The sequence below is a fragment of the Hyaena hyaena genome, unplaced genomic scaffold (genome assembly GCF_003009895.1).
Source record: "Hyaena hyaena isolate Hyena2069 unplaced genomic scaffold, ASM300989v1 scaffold_221, whole genome shotgun sequence".
Lineage (NCBI taxonomy): Eukaryota > Metazoa > Chordata > Mammalia > Carnivora > Hyaenidae > Hyaena > Hyaena hyaena.
In genome coordinates this window covers 1,820,641-1,842,904 of record NW_024080853.1, presented here as the reverse complement: position 1 = coordinate 1,842,904, position 22,264 = coordinate 1,820,641, and the positions used below count along the sequence as shown (strand labels likewise).

Below are 22,264 nucleotides of genomic sequence, written 5' to 3'. Positions count from 1 at the left end.
AAAAAAAAAAAAAAAAAGAATGAGGAATGGTGAAAAACAGTGAAAAAAATATTTTAGTTATCTGACAAAGAAAATAGTCTGTAACTTACGAAAATGCCTCTTCTTTTCCCATCAGAAACTTTATGGCAGAGGGTAGTTCATTTTTTACGATGAAGAGGTAACTCAGCATTGCTAGAGGAAAATGAGAACATTTTCAGAAAGGAGATACTAAGGCTCATGTTACAGGCTGCATAAAAGGCTACCAGCCTTTTCTTACACTGACCTTAAACAGGTCACAAAGACAGTTTTAGATACTCAGTATACTTGGTTTTAAGTAAGTGCTCTCTCTGCTTCACTTTCTGTGTGCCATTTAAGCAATGAGAAGGACACTGCTTCCATTTTGTTAAAATTCATATGGCCACTCAACCACCAGAATTAGAAAAGATAATAATATTCACATACTTCAAAGTTATGTATAGAAAAGTGAGTTCTTTTTACCTCCAGTGTTCTGTAGAGAGGTGGCTCCGAAGATTACGAGCTTCCCTGTGGTGCCAAAGACCTGTTCTCCCAGCTTTTCATAAACCATGCAGCCTATTTAAAAATCATAGTTGAGAGCATAAGAAATGACAGGATTCTAAAAGCTAAAGAAAGCCAAGATCTCATCGTTCTAGTGACTATTCCCCAAGTTATTCTGTGTCTTTCTCAAAAATCACACAAATGGCCTTTTTGGCTTTGCAAGGGTTAAGGTGTTGCAACCTCTTGACATTTTAAAATGTCGGACGTGACCACTATTTCTCCTTTTTCAAGTGGCTACAAAAGCGTTCCAATTAAACTGTAGGTCATAAGGCTTATTTTTGACTATCTCAAAGAGTCTTCCTACTTTACTGGTGGGAAATTTCTACTCTGACCTCATTCTCAGGTCTAGTGCGTATCATTAAAATAAAGATTTGATTTAAATAAAAATCCTGATGACTTGGATAAAAGTCTCCTTTTGAATTAATTACATGAACTGATTAGGCTAACAAGGAATTATCTTAGTAATATCAAGTGTCCTAAAGAGAGTAACAGGCTTAGAAATATAATAGTCAACACCAGAATTTTGATCATTTGTAAAACGTACTTGAAAGAAATGCCACTCACAAAAGAGACCAATAGATAAATCTGTCAAAAGAATAAATTGGCTACAGCAAAATCCTAAAGTGTTCAACTGGCTCATCTCAGTAAATACTAAACTGTTAAACCATTCATTAAAAAAACATGTTTATATTTCTTTATGACAGTTCAGCTCATGTTTTCAAAATGTTCACAGAAAGCAATATGGGTCAGATTATAATTAAACCTTTGTTTAATCTTTCATGAGACTGGTGTTTAAACTAGACAATGGTAGATCCTCAATCTATTACAAAATGTCCCAGTTAAATGGAGTCGTCTATGTACAATAATAGTTGGCCAATGTGGTTTTAGCCAATGTAAAAGTCACAGTATTACAAACAGAATCCATCCGTCCCAGGAATAGAAAATAAACACTTCAGGTAGGACACTGCCCAGAACTTGGAGCCTTTCCACAGCACCCTCACTCCTCCCAACATTGCCTTGGGAGTAACATTTTCTCCCTGGAATATACACAAAAAGGAATGAAAGCTCTGTTTATTTTTAAAATCATGAAGGCTATTATATCAAAACATGGGATCCTTGTTCTGAATTTATATAGACCTAAGGAAAAACCAAAGACTTTCAAATGAAGTCATCTTAAACTAGAAAAACAGGTATAATTGAAGGTTCACTTTAAATGGCAACGCTATTTTCTCATTGTTCACGACAATTTAAATTCTATGGTGCTGTGTCTGTTTCTCTGGGTAAATACCACTAGAGGTTTTCAAGTGACTGCAGGCCAACATACTCTTCAATGATCAGTGGCTGAATCAGGAGGGCATCATTTGCTCACAGTATCACCATGCAACTCATTCACCCTGGCTTTCACAAAATAGACATATTATTAGCTTACCTGTTTCCTTTGAACAGATCAAAAGAAGGTTTATTGAATATATAGACAGCAGTGTCACAGAAGTCAAAAGTATCCTAAAGCAAAGAAAATAAGTCTTGTAATAACTATAAAAGAACATACTCTGACCTTACATTTTTTTAAAAGGGCCAAGGCTTGTTTATATTGTTAATACTATTTGTTAGTAGTGCCCAAATTTTGGGAACTATTAGTCACACCATCTTTAAAATCCTCAATAAAAATGTTCTACCCAAGAAAGAACTGTTCTTTAGAATCAGGGTAACCCGAACAGTACAAATCACCTACATAATTCAAATTCTCAATAGCTCTTGGATGTTATTTCAGTTGAGATGACTTTCAAACAATATTATGAAAGAAAGCTTTTATGGTCTATGAGGCACTTTCCATTATATCCGAGTGAGAAAGTGTGAGAAAGGGGTGCGGGGATAGGGTAGGGTTGGGTGCTTAAGAAAAGGCTTTTGTGACTCTTAGGTCAATGACCATGTGACTTTAGGCAACTTGCTCAATTTCTCCCATCGCTAGATTCCTTACCTATAGCATGGACACAGGTTCAACTGTGTCTAAGGTACTTTTCATCCAATTACTCTAATTACTCTGTGGCTATTTTTCAATCTATACACTGGACCACAGAGATAATCCACCTTTTTTTTTGCACCTGGTACCTTATTCTTAAAGAATAAGCACTTCTTTTAACTGATAGGAAAATTTTGACAAGAAAAATAAAAGGCTTTTTTGAATGACAACCTCATGTTTTTGTTTTAGTACATCCGGCTCATTATCAAACCCTCCTCAAGAAAAAGCACAGTTAAAATGATGTGGAAGATTACACAGATTATTTCTGAATCATTTGGTTCAGACTTAGTAATTGAAAATAAAGCCTATTTACTGAAAAGAAAAAAACTCCAGGTTCCCAAATGAAACCACTCACTTCCTGAGGTAGGGAAATATATCCCTAGAACAACACATTACTGCAGTTGATTCCATGTTTGAGTAATTGAGGCAATGATTTTTCTAGCAAGTGCCATTGAGAGGTACTTGGCACACCATGTGTGGGTTCTCTCTTCCCAACCCTTGCAACGCCTGCTGAACCACTACCCTTGGGTCCAGCTCAGATGTCACCTCCTTCGGGCCCTTCCGTTGCCCCAGGGAGAAAGCTCTGTGGCTCTCTCTTGTCATATATCTTTCATGGCGTTTTGCTTCTCCTGTGTGCAGAGTGGCCATCAGGAGTTAAATGGGGAGTACAGAATGGTCAACTGCAGAGTAGATGGAATGCCAGAGACTGGCCACTAAACATAAAAGAGGGGCAGAGCTCATTAGAGGTAAAAGAAAACACTGGGAGAAAGAATACAAATCTAACACTTTAGGTGAAGACCAAACTGACCAGCTAATAAAAAGGGGAATTTAGGTTAAGAAAGGATTGTAAGAAAGTGCATTCAGACACAGACTGACCTAGCTAAGATCCTTGAGTAGGAGGGTGATTAAGAGGGTAAGTCCCTTATTATCTATTCTGGCCAAGGGACTCGAGAAACTGAGAGCAAGTATATATTAATCAATCCAGTAGTTTTGAGATATGGTAATGGAACATCATTTGATATGCTCTGCCAGATAGGAAGATACAGGACACAATTGTGGTATGACTTTTCTTTCATATTGTAAGAGATAAACAGTATTTATTTTAAAAGAAGCAAGCTATGAAATTCACTCCGAGCTCACTCATATTTTTTGGGACACTGGACACAAACTCTCAACTCCTACAGGTGCATGCAATAAGCCACAGAGAATTTCTGTGTGACACAGAATAGCATGGGCTTCCAGTTGGGGATAGGATAGACGTAATTTTAGGATTTGCTATGTGCTGTGCTGGAGTGACCGTGTCCCCCATTGGGTCTGTTCTCCTGGGACTAACCTGGGGAGGAGAAGGGATCTTGCCACTAAGCCCCAGGCTAATGAGTGAAGAGCATGACCTTGCATGAACTATGTGCCTAGCAGGAGAGAGAATTACCAACATCTACATAATGATTAACCAAAGGTCCTAAGCATAGAAGAACAGGGTATTTATTAGCAAAAGAGGCATTATAAGGAAACATCTGTTCACTCAGCTAAGTAGCCCTTGGGACCACATGGTTCTCGCACACGGTTGCCTCTTAACACGTTCTACTGGGTTGAATCTCTTTGTAGGTGATGTTCAGCTAGCCTGTGGCCCTTGGCAAGAAGAAAAGGATGTCTTCATAAACTCCTATCACCTCTTTTTCCAATTTTAGTATATGTGCTGCTGAAGCGAGCACTATCACCTCTTTTTCTTTTGCAAGTGGGAGGAAAGTGTTGGTCAGGGAAGATGTTACCAGGGAGTTCACCTATTTTCTTCCCCACACTAACAGCAGCAGAGTGAGGTCCTCCCACAGTGAAGGAAACAGCCCTCCAACTCCCATGTTTAAGAGACATAGCATTGCACCTCCCCGCCCCAAAAAGGACCTGTAGTGAGAGCCTGTCAACCTCTGCCTTTAACCACCCAGTCTCTAGAGACCATCTTCTCCATCCCTCCCAAAATACAGATCTCTCTTCACTGAAAATTAATATAAAACAAAACCCTTCTTCTATCAAGTCATAAGAGGCAAATTCAGTATGTAAAATGTTAAGACCACTTTAGGCTATAAGAGAATTTGGTAGTATTCACAGAATTAAAATTTAGAGACATACACTTTCTTGTTTAGGTTCTTAGACATAAACACTAAGTTGTCTAATTGGCTCGAATAGATCCTCGAATAGTGTAAAGGGATCCAGAGATGTCAAAGACACAAAACATAACATCAACAAGAGTAGGAGGAATGACTTGGAGAGAATGTAATGACTTATTCGAACATTTCTCCTGTCTTGAGCATTGTGATTATGCCTCTATTTGTCCAGATAAATATTTGTATACAGTTGTGGTTTGCTGGAAGAGAAATATAAGCTGGAATCTGTGTTCTAAGGGGAACATGTGATGCAATGTTTTCATCTCATGTGGACATCTAGACACACTTCTTGTCATCATTGACCAAAAGTTTTAACACGGTTATGGCACAAACTGCATGCTGAAAAAGGTGTTCTGGGGGGAACACTTCAGCAATAGGAACTGAGCTTGTCAATGTTGATAGTTCAGACTTATATTTAGCCTTGAAGAGAAGGGGATTCAGAACATGTGGCTGGCTGGACATGGGCACTGGGGAAGCAGCGGCAGGAGAGTTCTCTTGTAAAGAATGTGGTCAGGAACTTCTAAGAACCCTTGTGTCATTAACACTTTGGAAGGTAGGGTGCGGGGACATCCTTGGAGAGTTTGTGTCCCCTGAGAAGAAAGAGGACTGTTAGGAAACAATTCTAGACTCCTGGATCAGGGAGACAGCTTCAGAGACCACCCTGTCCAGCTTTGCACCCAGCACAGGAAACATCTATGCTCCATCCAACACACAGGCATCCAGATCTGCAAAGTATCTTACAGGAGACCCATATGCAACCCATCATGTTTCTGGAAATGCCATGCATGGGAACTGAAGCTGAGCTGAAACTACTGCTGCTACTTCTCTTCTTGGGTCCTCATTTCACCCTGTGAACCTACTTGAATCTACCTGAAACCTTCTTCCACCAAACGGTCCATCTGATGGCACTCATTTTAAGACTGTACCCTTTGGCCCAAACCTCTCCAGTTCGTACTTTTTAATGGCTGTGTGCCAAGAAAAGCACAATGCTGTCATCTCAGTTTTGGGCCCAACAGTACAAAGCATGTTAAGATTATTCACTTGAGTTGGACATCATGCTTTCTTTAAGGCAACCAATTTCGGTGTCTGTTTTTATGGTTGCCATGCCATATTCTTCATTCTTCTTGAGCTTCGGCTGTAAACTGCTATTAGGCTACTCTTCCTGGTTCTATCCTATGTCCTTTTTTTGAAACCTAAGTGCTGGACTCTGCACTTATTTCCATTACATTTTAGCTTTCCAGTCTTGTGATATCTTTTAAAATTGTTGATACTTTCTACTTACATACCAACTACCTCATCAAGCTTCATATCTTGAATTTGCCTTCATTCAAGTCACTGGTACTAACTCTGAATAGAACAAGACCATCTAGAAACCAGCCCACCTTCCAGTCAACTGCTCAAGCCAGAAACCTGGAAATCACCCTTGACCTTCTATCTATTCTCATCTCTCATACCTACTTCACTGGCAAGTGTCCGGTCACTTCTACCTCCAAAACATATCCTAGATCCGTATGCTTTTCCATCTCCATGGCCACTACTCCAGTCCAACCCACCATCACCCATAATTTCTGACAACTATAGTAATCTCTATCTATCTCCTGTTTCTTGCCCCCAATGATCCATCATCCACACAAGCACCCATGTAATCTTTTTATTTCATTGCTTTATTATGTTCCTCCATTACTGGACAGGCCATGACAGTTTAATTTGGAGTCATGGCCCATCCTATTCGCCTATTTACATACAATACCAAACAAAGCACACTCTTAGCTAAGGATAAGTGCATTTATAAAATATTAGAATCTCATTTGTAAGTCATGTGAGATTATGCCAAATGTCCTGCTAAAATCTGCCGAAGACAGTCCTGTTACCTACTGGTTCACTGTTGTCTCAAAAGATGAAGTTAGTTTAACACAACTATTTAGGAAAACCCTATTGGCCTCTCTGGAGCAATATTTTCTACAGTATTTGCACATAAACAAGCTATTTAATAAACTGCCCTAGAATATTACTTGGGATCTACTTTTTACCACTTTTGAAAGCTGCGATGAAATTTGCCCATTTCTAGTCCTCTAGCAATACTACTGTTCTCCATGGTCCACGATATATTTACTGTATTTGGTGCAAGAAAATTTTGCACCAAACAGTAACATCTAAACATCTATTTTGAAAACATTTATTTATTGTTTTGAATCACATTGATAAGGCACTAATTCTTTGCTCTTCCATAACTTCCCCAAAGATTACACGGGTAACCTTAAATAAATTTCATTTCTTAAAGCACCATATACTTAAAAAATGGAAAACTGTGAGAATAAATGGAACCAAAACATTTAAGGCAATTGAAACGTTCTATCCCATGACTGTGGTGGTGATTTCACAACTGTATTTGTGTAAACTTATCAAATCCTATCCTTTACATTGGAGAATTTTATTGTATATAAATTATACCTAAAAGAAAACAAAAAAGGACCAATGCCACACCACTTTAAGAGACTATCTTTTAAAAGCCTAGCTGAATAACAAGAAATCATATGACATACTCCCCACCCAGCATCAGAGCCCTTGAAAGAGGTGGAGACGAAGCAGCAGTCACTGCTGCTGATCCAGAAATAGCTTCAATGGGGGTGTGCAGAAGGAGGTGTTTGGGGCTGCCTTGCAGGTGAGTGCTTTCAACTCCTCCAGGACCCATTCCTCTTAAAACATAAGGAAACCCTTCCCAACCCTCCCCGCATAACTCTCCCTGTCTTCCTCCCTTGCCAAAGTTTAAGGCAGCTGTCCTCAAACTTTAATGCTCTATACAAATCTCCTTAGGATCTTGTTAAAAGGAAGATTCTAACTCAGAAGGTGTGGGGTGGGACCTGAGATTCTGCATTTCTCCCAAGCTACCAGGTATTGTGGATGCTGCTGGTCCAGCACGTATGTAAAGCTGCAGGCTCTGGTCCTGTGGCATACACAGTTTAGGGTTTCTGCTTCTCACAACCACTGAACCAGTGCCGCATCACCTGCCACACTGTGGGTGAGGTGCATGCCAACACCACAACATGATTACCTATGACACGGCCCCCACAGCTATCCAGGTGAGACTGCAGTGAAGGGAAGCATATACAGCTGAATCATTATTGTCCCTGTGGGACACTGACTGGCTCTCAGTGTGAATGCAAAGTCTGGTCAACTTCCTCAGAGTATTAGGGCATCACTTACTTCACCAACATATATATTTTTAAATGATTTTCAAAGCCAGACCTATCCCCCCACCCGACTCCCCCGGCAAGGTCTCTTTCCTTCCAAAAGGGATCTGAGGCTCACCACACTATATAATTTCTTCCTCTTCTAAACTCGGTTAAAAGTATAAAACTTTGGGGGCACCTGAGTGGCTTAGTCGGTTGAGCGTCTGACTCCTTTTTGGCTCAGGTCATGATCTCATCTTCTGAGTTAGCCCCACATCATGCTCTGTGCACTGAACATGTGGAGGCTGCTTGGGATTCTCTCTCTGCTCCTCTCCCCTTCTCTCTCTCTCTCTCTCAAAACTAATTAATTTTTTTTTAATTTTAAAACTTTTACTGTCCTCATGGTTAGAATAGTCCATATAAAAACTCTGAGCACTGGAAGAAAAGTAATCTTTATCATTAGTCTTGCTTTTATCTACCATCATCTCAGCCCCTCTCTCCAAAACTCAGAGACATGTAAGCTGGTTGAGCAGAATACTTACAAGAAAATTTAAAACTCCAGTACAAGGGAATTGGACAAACTGTAGGAAACATATTGTTTTCTGGCCCACGATCTTTTCCCAGTCCTTATCCTCTATTACTAGTCTCTCCCTGCCAACTCCTCTGAAGGGAATTATCAAAATGAGGCGAGTAAAAACTTAAAAACAGAGAGCAGAGCACTAGCTGGGGATGAGGGAAGGGCTGGGCAGCATGAAGAACCCAACTGAGGAGGAATTGAAAGTGTTACCCATCTGCGTGGTTAGATAGAGCTGAGTGTTGGGGGGTTTCCAGCGAGTGTGGCAGAAAGCCAGTGGAGAAGGGAATTTCTGCATGTGGGAAAGAGAGGGGTTTTCAGGTAAGGGTTTGTGACGTCTACGTGGGACAGGAAAGGAAGCACAGTCCAGAGGTTCTCCATGACCCTGGGGGACAGGCACAGTGGGAATATCCAAGGGAAGAGCCTGGAACTGGAGGGGGTTGTGGTCAGCAGTAGGATGTCTGGAGGGTAACTGTAGAGGTGGGGCGGTACACGCCAGGAGAAGGAGATGAGAGGAAAGATTGTCTTTTTAACGAGAGCCCAGATTTTCATCTCTGAAAGTTAGGAGAGACGAATGAGGTGTCTGAGTCCCTAATTCAGTGAAAATTTTAAATATTTTGGAAAATTCAAAATGATCTTATGCCTACATATGCATTTCCTAGAACTTAAATAGGGACTCAACATAATTACTAAAAGACTTCACTGATCATTACTAATAATAAATTCACCATATTTCCACTATGTCAGGCCCACACTAAGCACTTTTTTATTAAGTATTTCACTGATAAGCAGTACTATTTCTACTTTACAGATAAGGAAACTGAAGTTCAGAGAGGTTAAGTATTTTGTCTAAGGTCACATAGCAGGCATCAGAGCCCCAAATCCTCATAGTCTGATTCCAAAGTCCTTACCCACCATGCTATATTGTCTGCCAAAGTCAAATGTCCACAGAAGAATGACAGTGTAAAAAGTAAAACCTAAGCAAAGACAAAAAACTTGGAATGAAATACATCACAATGTTACCAGAGCCTATTCTAATAGTAAGACTGGGTGATTTCCTTACACTTAATTTATTTTATGCACTTTCAAAATGGCCTTTAATGATTATCTTACTTTTACAATAATAGTATTAAAAGTGAAAAATATTTAAATGAAAGTATTATTATTCCAAACTTTTCTTGGGGTTGGAGGGGAAGAGTTGCATTTGTTGAAACCCCATATAGTCCCTATTTCATATAAAGAGCTCACAAAATACTTTAAAGGAGCAGAGGGGCTCTTGGATGGCTCAGTCAGTTAAGCATCCAACTCTTGATTTTTTCAGTTCAGGTCATGATCCCACAGTTCATGAGTTCAAGCCCTGCATTGGGCTAACAGAGTGGAGCCTATTGGGATTTTCCCTCTCCCTCTCTCTCTGCCTCTTCCCAGCTCATATGCTCTGAAGGTAGGAAGGAAGGGAGGGAGGGAGGGAGGGAAGGAGGAAGGAAGGAAGGAAGGAAGGAAGGAAGGAAGGAAGGAAGGAAGGAAGGAAGGAAGGAAGGAAGGGAGAGGAGAGGAAACATCTAATTATTCAGTCCCAAAGTACACTTCTTATCACAAGATCCTGATTAACTTTCAACATTCTGAGGGACAGAGGATCAGCACACCAGGTCTGGTAGCATTCAATTATTTGTAATATTTACACATTCAACTAGGGAGTGAAAGGGATGGTTTTTAAAGGCTGAGCCAGGAACAGGCAGGTATCAATTATTTGTACAATCCCTTCCATTTCTTTCCTTATAGGTAAATCTAAATTGTTTGGTGCACAGCTACTCTTAAACTAACCTCACTGCTGGATAAGTATTTTGTTTTGTCTAATGCAAGAAATATGCCTCACTGATGACCAAATCAAATTATATCTACTATAATCCTAAAAAGAAAGAAGTAATTAAAAGAGGTATGCAGATAGAATTTATCGGCTTAGTTGATGCTTTATGAGGTAAAAAAGTTAGGAGGAGGTCTTGACTTTAAATGAGGAAGCTTTACTGGTAAGAAAGAAAGCCATGCACCACCACCACTTCCTGTTTTTGCCTCCAGTTGTTGGAGGGGGCTGTGGGTTTCATGAGCTCTCCATTTATAACTTGACATGTCCTCCTTCCTTTCCTTCCACTCCACAAGAATAACTAACTTCCTTTCCCCTCAAATCTAGACCCTTACTTTTGAAAGTAATGTCCCCTTTATTATACTCTTAAAATGTAACTCCTGAGTGACAGAAAAATTTCACATAACCATTAAATAAAGGAGTATGCTCTTCTTGGTGGGTATTTTGGACTTTCATTCCAACAGGAATGATGGATCTGGGGCTTTATTCATATTTTCCTACTCTATTTCCTTTTTTTTATTTTAATGTTTATTCATTTGAGAGGGAGGGGGAGGGGCAGAAAGAGGGAGACACAGAATCCAAAGCAGGCTTTATGCTCCAGGCTCTGAGTTGTCAGCACAGAGCCCATTGTGGGGTTCAAACCCACAGACCATGAGCCACCTCCAGGTTCTTTTTTTTTTTTAATGTTTATTTATTTATTCTCTAACGCAGGAGTGAGCAGATGAGCGGCAGAGAGAGAAAAAGAGAATCCCAAGTAGGCCTCACACTCAGGACAGAGCCCTATGTGGGGCTCTATCCCATGACCATGAAGTCATGACTTGAATGGATCTCAAGAGTTAGACCCTCAACAGACTGAGCCACCCAAGGACCCCTCCTATTCTGTTTCCATGGTAACAATGCACAGTTAAGGAGAGATGGAAGAGTTCAGAGGACTAAGCCATGGGCTTGTTGCCCTCCTCCCATCCCCGGCCCCACTACCAATCACAGTCATCCTAACAAGTTCCTTAGTCTTGCGAATTCTTAGTTTCTTTACTTATAAAATAGGAATGATAAGTAGGTTTGTTCTAAAGATTCCATGAAACATGTATACTTTATCTTCTTTTTTTTCTAACTCTTTAAAAAATAATTAAAGCTATTCTCAGCCACCAAGCCACACACACAAAAAGAGGTTGCAGTCAGTTTTGGTCAGTACACCATAATTTGCCAACTCCTGGGTATAGATATAACAGATCACTGAGGGGTGCCTGGATGGCTCAGTCGGTTGAGCATCCGACTTCGGCTCAGGTCATGATCTCACGGTTTGTGGGCTCGAGCCCCGCGTTGGGCTCTGTGCTGACAGCTAGCCTGGAGCCTGATTCGGATTCTGTGTCTTCCTCTCTCTCTGACCCTCCCCTGCTCATGCTGTCTCTCTCTCTCAGAAATAAATAGAAACATTAAAAAAAATAGATCACTGATACCAGGTACCTGATGGGAGGCAAAGCATGTGGTCTTAGAACAAAACAAATCTAACTGGCCCACACAAGGGCAGTCTTCCACTCTACTAAATCAACTACCACTCTGTAAGTAATTAAAGTTCAAGCTAACTCGGAAATCCCAATTTCTGAACTATGCTGACCTACTGCGTGGACACACACCTGAGCTCCTGCAACCCAGAAAAGTGAACGAAAAGGCAGTCGTGCAAAGTGGAGGTATTAAAACTGGGTAAGACCTTAGTATACTTGAGTTGCCTCTTGCAGGCTACGAAAAACACAGTGCTCCAAAATGGAGACCACACTCTTGTCCTTGGGTAGCAGCCCGACACTGGATGCAACTCTGTCTCTAGAGGACTGAGCCCACTCTACACACGTGCTCTTGTGCATGCGCATGCCACACACACTCACCCACCTCTCTGGGGCCTCAAGAACTGCCTTCTTGGAACCCTTTATCAGACACATCTTAGATGACTCACCAACTAAGTTTAACCACTCAACTTTTAAAAACAATGGGTGGGACTGCTCTCCTACGCTTGCCAACCGTTTAGAAAACAGGCCCTCGTTTTAAGCACAACACTAACCACTTTCATATTTCCCTATTTCTAAAAAGCTTCTTAATCCAGTGAATTTCAATAGAGTTCAATGGCACTGCCACTGTCCTTTCTACATGTATTTCAAATGTTGGCAAGCCTGAATGTGCCATTTCTCCCCTTCCAGAATTATTATTCCCAAACAAGAGGCTCTGATGCCAGTGATTTTCCCTGCCAACTGAAGGACAACAATTTTCTCTTCAGATCATTTCTAAGGAACGGTGACTATAACTCGAAGAATTTTAAAAACAAGTAACTGATTGACAAGAGGGTAGATGAATGTGACTATATTGATGGGCCTCCCAGGGTCACCGGAAGAGCAGGGCTTCCCTCTTGACTTCCTCTTTAATCATACCATTTTTATATCACAAGATCCAGTGTGGTCTTTCCTCAGGAGGCAGAGAACTGCCTGGTTAGGAGTGCACAGGGGAAGACAGCTTAACATTTACAAGGAAGAACTTGATAAATATCACACAGACCATCCTTGTTACTGTGATCTTCTTGGTGACTGTGACTCAAATTTTTGGGAATCTACATAAAGTAACAAAGCGATGGCGGTTCTTGAACATGCAGAGTACATATTTGCGAAGCTATGCTGCAATCTCACCTCAATTCACAGAATTTGCTGGAAAAGATGTAGACTTCAGAGCTATCCTGAGGCACTTGTTTAAGAATGCAAGCCTCCTGATATCAGGAGAAGCCCATTTTTAGTGACAGGATAGTAATGATGAAATACCTAAAAGACGTGAACAGGACTTAGGGCACTGTGCTGATGGGTCTAGGGCTCTAATTCCATTTCTGTCTTCCCTTATGTAGGCTCAATTGTAAAACACTGAATTTAAAGAGAGAAGGCCCCTGGAAGTCTGAACTTGGTTTACAGAGATCCTTATATTTTAGATTTACCCTCATTGGCATGGCTATTTACTGGTTTGTTTGTAAACACTGTAATTATAGGTAATAGAATGTTGTATCTTTTTGGTGGAAGGATAATGACAAATGGTCCACAAAGGTAAATATTAAGAAACAGACTGAGAGAATTCACCTACACTTGAGGCAAACACTTAACCACAAAGTGAAGGTAATTGCTGTAAACAAAAAATGACAATTACTGTCCTTTTTGCAAGTAGCAATTTAACAACAAATGCTCTTTTAGCAATGCAATACCAAACTCTTAACAGTATTTAACAAGCTCTGAACTATTTAGAATTTTCAAATGAAGGAGGCAATCCCAGGAAAGTAACCAAGTAACCACTTGGTGGTGAGTCTTGTGCTAACCTTGTTATTATCATTACAACTCCACAGCCCACTTCAAATTTAAGGGTGAACTAAGTGTTTCGGTTGATATTTTCCCTCTGATAAGTCTGAAATAATCATGAGAGCCCTTGTTTTGCCCTAAAGCCTTGTTTTTGGTTTTGCAAAATCTAATTCTCATATATTCATTCATTCGTTCATTTCAATGAAAATTTATTGAGAATCACCTTATATGCAAGCAACTATTCTAGATCTCGTTGGGGCAGAGGAGATGATTTGAACAAGGAAGAATCAGACATTAATCCTTCCCTTGTAGGGCTCAGAGTTCAACAGTGAAGGTAAAATATATGCCTGACTAATGGAAGTAATACTTGCAGTTAGAAGAGTAGAGGTTCCACCGGAAAGAGAAGGGAGGGAGAGCTTCCCCTCCACGTAGGAGGATCGGGGAAATATTTTTGGAGATGGCATCCGACTAGGCCTTATAAGCCTATCAGGATTCAGAAGCACAGAGACGGGCACGAGAATAGGGAGGTAGAAAAACAAAGGTGACGAGGACAGTGCAGGTGGCCTTTACAGAAAAGAAGGTGGTTAGTGTGGCTGAAAGGGAGGCAATCTGAAGGGAGACGGGGTTGAAAATATAGTTTGGAATGGTGGTACAGCACCAATGGCTTATTTTTGCTCTCGTGGTCTAAACATCAATACTGAAAATCTGTTTTTCCTCAAATTTCCTGTAGTCAAAGGGAAAAAAAAAAAGTCTTATTGCCTTGGTTTTAAGTTCTCTACCACACAAGGTGTCTTTCCAACTAGATTCATCCACCAAAAACACATGGTAGAAGAGACAATACAGGGGCACCTGGGTGGCTCAGCTGGTTAAGCATCCGAATCTTGGTTTCAGCTCCAGTCATTATCTTACAGTTCATCAGTTTGAGCCCTATATCAGGCTCTGTGCTGACAGCTTGGAGCCTGCTTGGGATTCTCTCCCTCTCTACCCCTCCCCTGCTCACATTCTTTCTGTCTCTCACAGGATAAATAAACAAACTTTATTTTAAGAAAGAAAAGGGGCACGTGGGTGGCTCAGTTAAGCATCCAATTTCGGCTCAGGTTATGATCTCACAGTTCGTGAGTTCAAGTCCTACATCAGGCTCTGTGCTAACAGCTTGGAGCCTGGAGCCTGCTTCGGATTGTGTGTCTCACTCTCTCTCTGCTCCTCCCCCACTTGCGCTCTGTCTCTCTCTCAAAAATAAACAAACATTATTAAAACTTTAAAAAAAAAAAGAAAAGAAAATACAAAGAGTTTAAACTTTGCACTTCCACTCCACCCCAGACACCGTGTCACCCTCCAGAATATCCGCTGTCGACAGCTTGCTTGTGTGCCTTCCTCACTAGTCCTGACACGGTCTCACTCCCTGCTTACTTCCACCCAACATTCAGGGTTTTTTTTTACATAATAATATTCCTGGAAAATTTTTCCATACCAGTACATATATATCTAGTTTACTCTTTTACATAATAGTCTAATATTTTATGGAATGACTATGATTATGTAAGCAATTCCCTAATGATGAACTTTGTATTATCTGACTTTGCTAGTACTTGGTTTCTAACTCTCAGTAACAAAATTTAAATCTCTGGAAGAATTCAAGGGCTCATGAAGACAGTGGGGAATCTTAAATAGCACATGAGGGGGCACCTGGGTGGCTTATTCGGCTGGGCGTCCTACTTCAACTCAGGTCATGATCTCATGACTCGTGGGTTCGAGCCCCGCGTCGGGCTCTGTGCTGACAGCTAGTTCAGAGCCTGGAGCCTGTTTCAGATTCTGTGTCTCCCTGTCTCTCTAACCCTCCCCTACTCATGCTGTCTCTCTCAGAAATAAATTTAAAAAAATTAAAAAAATTTTTAATTAAAAAAAAAATTAAAGAAAAAAATAAATAGCACATGAGGCCAAGTCAGGAGTAGATATGACAAATATGAAGCAGTTTAGAAGGTATATTGATTTTATAATATATTTTAGGCCTATACTTTATTGGCTGTGACCAGGAACTTGACCACCACTGATCTACCATTTGGTGCACTTGATATTGGAAAACTGTTTCCATTACAATAAGGGTAATGGTTCTTGGTGAAACAGAGTAAAATAATCCAGGAATACTGACAGATTAAACAAGATGACTTTATTTATTTATTTTTTTATTCCAAGATTTTATTTAAATTCAAGTTAGTTAACATATAGTACTGGTTTCAAGAGTAGAATGTAGTGATTCATTACTTACAAATAACACCCAGTGCTCATCACAAGTGCCCTCCTATACAAAGTGATTTTAAAGCTAAAATATTAATTTGTAAGTATCTATTGATAAGAATAAAATTTCTCTTGTGATGTACATAATAATGCAAATTTGATTTCTGAAGAAAGCATCACTAAAAGGCAGTGTAGTGTTTTATCCCTTTTTTTAAATGTTTATTTTGAGAGACAGAGAGCACACAATGGGGGAAGGGCAGAGAGAGGGGAGGACAGAGGATCCAAAGCAGGCTCTGTGCTGACAGCAGAGCGCCCAATGTGGAGCTCGAACTCATGAACCATGAAATGATGGCCTAAGCCAAAGTCGGACATTTCGACTGTACCACCCAGGCACCCAAGCAATATGTAGTTTTTAGTTTTATAGTATATAGTTTTATATCAAACAGGCACTAGAGTCAAGAAAGCCTGGATGGAACCCTGGTTCCCCAGCTTGCTCAGTTGTTATTAAGACTCAGTTACTTCATCTGTAAAATGGAGCTAATACTTCTGAGTGTTGATGGAGATTAAATGATATAATATGGCAAGTGTTCAATAAATGTTAACCATTATTTAGTGCTTACCTTATTAATACTTCATCAAATACTTACTATATAGTGGTATTATATACCAGGTGTTACATTACATCTCTCTCTTTCTCTCTCTCACATACACACAACACCCCCGCCCCAACAACATTCTCTCTCTCATAGCAGCCCTATGAGGTTGGTACAGTAAATGTCTTCTTGAGTGCCACTTTTCAAAGTGTGTTTTTAGCTATTTATCTTTTTCATCCTTATAGCCATAGAAAATAGAAAACAAGACTAAAAAAAGTCTAGAATTATAATGAACCACAATAAAATTTAAGCTATTGTCTATATAGACTGTTATGTTGTTTTAGAATTATATTTCAAACAGATGGTTTAAAAACACACTGTTTACCATAAATGACGACATCACTGAGGTCTCAGAAGTATCATGAATTACTCCTTTTTCATGGTTTATACCTAAGGGTTACATTATTAAAATAATAATAAACAATAACACCTGCTAAGAAGTTATAGAAAAACCTAAAGCATTATCAGATTTATTGCTTTATCAGATTCTGTATAGTTTAACACTTACTCATTTAACTACTCTCTCATTTAACTACTGCTATGAGGAGATGATACGTTCTAAAGAATAGATTTCTACAAAATGTCTGCCTTTAATAGATATTTTTAGAAGTGTAACTTTCCAAAAAAAAAGAAAGAAAGGAAATAAAGAAATGTAACTTTCCTGTCTTGGGTTGGAGTGAAATAATAAAATAAAATAAATAAAATAAAATAAAATAAAATAAAATAAAACCTGCCATTCTTCCATGCTAATATATACTTTTGATATCACTTTGGCTATGATGGAGTTAAGGAGAAGCTATGTAAAAAAAAATCAGTAGTAGAAAAGGAAGTTGCAGGTGGAAGATTTTTCAGCACCCATTGCATTTTCCTTGGATGCCCAATCTTAGGAAAATTCAATTTAATGGGTGCATTTTACCCTGAGACACTTGTACCTAAGCACATTCCCAAACTGCTGCCTCAGGGTACAGCCCCATTTGGTTCTCGAGAGAGAACACCTACTGTCAGAACAACAGTAACCTAAGATTCCCCACTCCTATACCTCCTGTTCCTCAGATGGAATTACAGGGTTTCTGAATTCAGGAAAACACAAAGCTGAACTGTATTCTTACACTAAGGCAGAGTTCACTGAATCCAACTGAATCAGATGTGTGTTAAACAGGGATGACAGCCATTATGGCTAGGTCAAAAAAAAAAAAAAATGAGCCCCAAACTCCTCCAAGTAAAAGAAATCACTCCCGCAAGTTTTCAGATGACCCCAGTGAAGAGCTCCGCACCCAGCCTCAGGGAGACTCGGAGGAGCCTTCCGGCTGCTTTTCTAAAGAAGTTTGGACAGGCTTGGACTCTTTTTCCATGTTGGCTAATATGAGTCTGGAACAGGGCCTTGTACCAGATGAAATATCTTGATCCTGCCAACTGCTTCTTGGCTTTGAGCAGCTGTAGGAGCAGCTGGTTTGACAACACACAGAGTGAGTCCTTGTTCTAAGGCAAGAGAGGTCTAAGTTTTGTGAAAAACTTGTAGGTTTGGGTCTTTATACAACTACCTTTATGAGCTTTCACTTGATGGTTTATTCTGTTGTGCCTGCTATTCATGCATCCTGCAAATAACCGAACGATGTATAGTAATTTTATATAGGGGAAGTCTTCCTGCAACTCTAAGAGTCAAGTTTTTCCCATTCCTTGCTTCAGTTGGAAACTAGAGAGTCATGAGACAAGAGATCAATTATCCCTGAATCACCATAATTAAAAATCAACTGAATTCTAGGAATGGTAGATTGAATATGAGAACTTACTCTTGCTCCCTCCTAAAAGCATGAGAGGAGACAATAATAACAAAATTTCAGAACTGGAAAGTAGACAAAGCTGAACCTTAAACTGGCAGTGGAGAAGGTCAAGACGAATCTAATTTTCACCACAGAATTCCCCAAAGGCCCTGCTGATAGCACTACTGGAAATAGGGAACACTGGAAGGGATGAGCTAGAATAAAGGGGCTCTTTAAGAAATAGTGGATTCCCCAGACCAGTCACCTATTCTGAAAAGCTGGGTGACTGCTCTTCTTCCATCTGGCAGAAGTATATACCTGAAGATTCATTCTCTGGAAAGTATAAAATATAGGTCTCTGGGTGAGGGACTCAACACAGCTTGTCGAGGAGTGGGTACTGTCACAAAAGCTGGGATTCGGTGAACACATGCGATTGAGATTCACCCCAACCCCTTCCCCCAACTTGGTTCCCAGAAAGACGGCAGAAATGCTCAGCCTTCTGGGCAGATGCTGGGGGATCTGAAACAGCCAAAGAGTTACTGTCATTGGCGGTTTCCCAAGTAAAGTGCTGTGGACAACCCTTTAAGTGAAGCTATTGCCAACAAGCCCCCCACTCACATGTGCCAGGCTTGGATTAGCCTGGATTCCCCTGTCCCTTATTTTTAAATACAACAGACAAAGAAGGACCACCTGATATCTGAGGAAAGCTTCTAGAATGAAAGACAGAGTCCAAAGCAAACAGACAAACCAAAAATGAACTTGCACTAATAGGATACAATCGGAACAATTCAGACTGTGGGGAACTCTATAGGACAAATGGCCCAGTTTCTTCAACAAATATGTGGCACAGAAAAAAAAGGAGAGAGAAAATTGGGGGAACCTATAGATTAAAAGAAATTGAACACATATCAACCAAATGCACTATATGGACTTTATTTGAATACTGATTTGGAAAATCCAATTGGTCTTTTTCAAATGAGATAAATGGGCAATTCAAATATTGTTTGGTTATTTGAAGATACTAAGAAACTGTTGATAATTTTTAGGTATGACATATTATGGTTATGTTTTAGTAATCCATATATATATATATATATATATGTATATATAATGAGAAATATACCAAGATATTTATGGATGAAATGATATGAGAGCTGGGATTTGCTTTGAGACAATGGAGGTGAGGGGGATGATTAAACAAGTGAGGCCAGGAGATGAAGGGAACATGGGAATCTCTCATACTATTCTTTCTACTTTATGTTTAAAATTTTCAATAACAGAGGAAAACTGTCATTAAAATCCTTGGAGAAGACACTGAAATCATAAAACAAAATAATATAATATCAAAAAGGAACATTCCAAGAACTTTTAAAAGCTCCTGTAAATAAAATTTAACAGAAATAATATCAGTAAAGAGCTGGGAAAAAATTTGAGCACATATTTCAGAAACTACAGCGAAAAATTATAGAAGTGAAAATTTAAAAAAGGAATAAAAATTAGAGGACAAGTCCAGAAAGGTCTAGATTCTGGGGAGCAGTTCCAGAAAGAGTGAAAAGGGAAAAGAGGAGGAAGAAATTCATTAGCACAATAATGTATATGAAAATGTTCCCTGAGGCACCTGGGTGGCTCAGTCGGTTAGGCTTCCAACTTTGAACTTTTGCTCAGGTCATGATCTTGTGGTTTGTGGGTTCCAGCTCCACCTTGGGCTCTGTGCTGATAGCTCAGAGCCTAGAGCCTGCTTCTGATTCTGTCTCTCCCTCTCTCTCTGCCCCTCCCCTGCATGCAGTCTGTGTCTCTATCTCTCTCTCTCTGCTCCTCCCCTGCATATAGTCTGTCTGTCTGTCTGTCTCTCTCTCTATCTCAAAAATAAACATTAAAAATTTTTTTAAGAAAAGAAAAGGATGTACCAACAGCCTAACACAATGAATGAAAACAGGCCCACATCAAGACACATTATTGTAAAACTGCAGAACATGGAGGACAAAGAGATTCAACAAATTTCCAGAAACAAAATAAAATAAAACAAAAACCCTGGCTATATAGACAAGATCAGGAATCAGGAGGATATGGGACTTCACACCAGAAGAGACCAGAAAACAATGGAGCAATACCTTCAAAATTCTGAAGGGAAATTACTGCCAATATAAAGTTCTATATCCAGCCAAACTGGTAATCAAGGGTGAAGGTAGAATAAAGTATGTTGCAAACATGGAGGCCTCAAAAAATTATTTCTATTCATTCCTTCTCAGCAACAAAAGTAAGAAAGAAAATCCAGAAAGAAGAAGAAATGGAACACAGGGAACAAGGGACCTAGCAGGGAAGAGAGGTAAAGGGGATTCCCAGAATGGTGACAAAGACAGATTCCAAAATAAAAGTATGTTCTCTCTGCTTCAGTTCCCTCATCCATCAAGCAGGGAAGTAGTAATACTACCTATCTCATAGACTTGCAAGGATTCAGCAGAGAACACTTAAGAATTCTTAAGTTACCATCATCAAAGAACGGACTCTTCACTATGTTAACACAGAACTAACTACTTGCTATACTGCAGTAACTACCAAAAAAAAGTAAATCAAAGTAAAACACATTTCTGAGCTGAACATATTTCCAGCTTTGGAATAACTAAAATTAGTCACAGAACCATAGGATTTCAGAGGTTGGCAGGGTTCTGAGATTTTTCTAGGGCAATTTCCTTGTTACACAGCCATTTAGAAGAGGAGTTGGGACTAGCAGTCAGGTGTCTCTTGCCACTGCTCTGAAAACCACAAGCACAGCTACACAAGCCTCAGATGGTCAGAGTTCCACAAAGAAATATTTTGTCTAACTCTTATCATTTTACCCTAAGACCTGGCACCTGGCCCAAGATACATTAGCAAAAAGGCCATATAGCAAGATCCACCCAGGGCAATAAAGAGAAGAGGCTACAGTTGGATTTACTGAGTTAGGTGGACAATAAAGAAATGTATTGAATTCACTGTCCTATACAGAGTTTTCATTCTAAGAAGGACATCTTTAGTGATTTACACATAAGAGTATTAATCCCTAGGGGTGCCTGGGTGGCTCAGTCAGTTGAGCATCCAACTTTGGCTTAGGTCAAGATCTCATGGTTCATGAGTTCAAGCCCCACATCAGGCTATGCTGACAACTCAGAGCCTGGAGCCTGCTTCAGATTCTGTGTCTCCCTCTCTCTCTGCCCCTCTCCAGCTCATGCTCTATCTCTTAAAAATAAATACAAACATTTTTTTAAAAAAATTATAAGGAGTATTAATCCCTAGTGCTCACCACTATGGCACAGCATGGTCAGTACTCATTGATCCCTGAATAATGGAATGGGTAACTATGAGCTTTCATCGCAGTTTTCTAAATTCTAAAGGTATACACACAGTTTGTAGGATTACTAGCCATACTGGTCACTGCTTCCAAGGAAATGATGATCCTATCTAAATGATCCAGTGATACAGACTACTCAGCATGGCTAACAAAGACGTGAGTGTAGTCTTGGGGGGAAAAGGCTGGGAGAAGAGAATTTTCTCCTTGCCTCATCAGGCAAAACACCCCTGATGCTCCTTATAGTCTTGAGAGGGGAATCAGGCTGGGTGAGAATTTTCCTGGTATAAATTCTATGATCTGTTTTCATCTTGTTCCAACTAAAAATAAGCTCTCTGTACATTTGCAGAAAACCCCATTCAACAGTGTGAGAAAAAGTTATTTAAAAACGACACTGCCTAATTTCTTTTAACTAACTCTCAGAGAAAAGTACATGCTAATTTCTCATCTGTGCTTCTTGGCTCTTTATTACAAACGAATTTGCAATCACCTTTGGTTATAGTACATGTTCCATTGCAATCCAAATACCGAAGTGGCGACTGGCTAGATTAAACACCTCTTAATATTCTGACCTTTTAGCTGAGATTTAAAGTGACAAGTAAAGAATCCAAAAATACCAAAAAATGCTATTTTGAAAT

At 39.8% G+C, this 22,264-nt stretch overlaps 1 protein-coding gene across 4 annotated transcripts in view; it reads right to left on the bottom strand.

Moving 5' to 3' along the window:
• SLC38A1 (solute carrier family 38 member 1) overlaps positions 1-22,264 on the bottom strand; it is a 70,528-nt gene that overhangs the window by 21,983 nt on the left and 26,281 nt on the right. For all 4 annotated transcript variants that reach the window (XR_005530337.1, XM_039243111.1, XM_039243110.1 and 1 more), the window contains 3 exons: positions 1,985-2,058; positions 478-570; positions 90-171 (listed from right to left, as the gene is read on the bottom strand). Coding sequence is in view for 3 of the 4 variants with exons in the window: in XM_039243111.1 (XP_039099042.1) it covers positions 90-171; positions 478-570; positions 1,985-2,058 (249 nt within the window). In the remaining variant the exon portion in view is untranslated. The remainder of the gene's footprint in view (positions 1-89; positions 172-477; positions 571-1,984; positions 2,059-22,264) is intronic.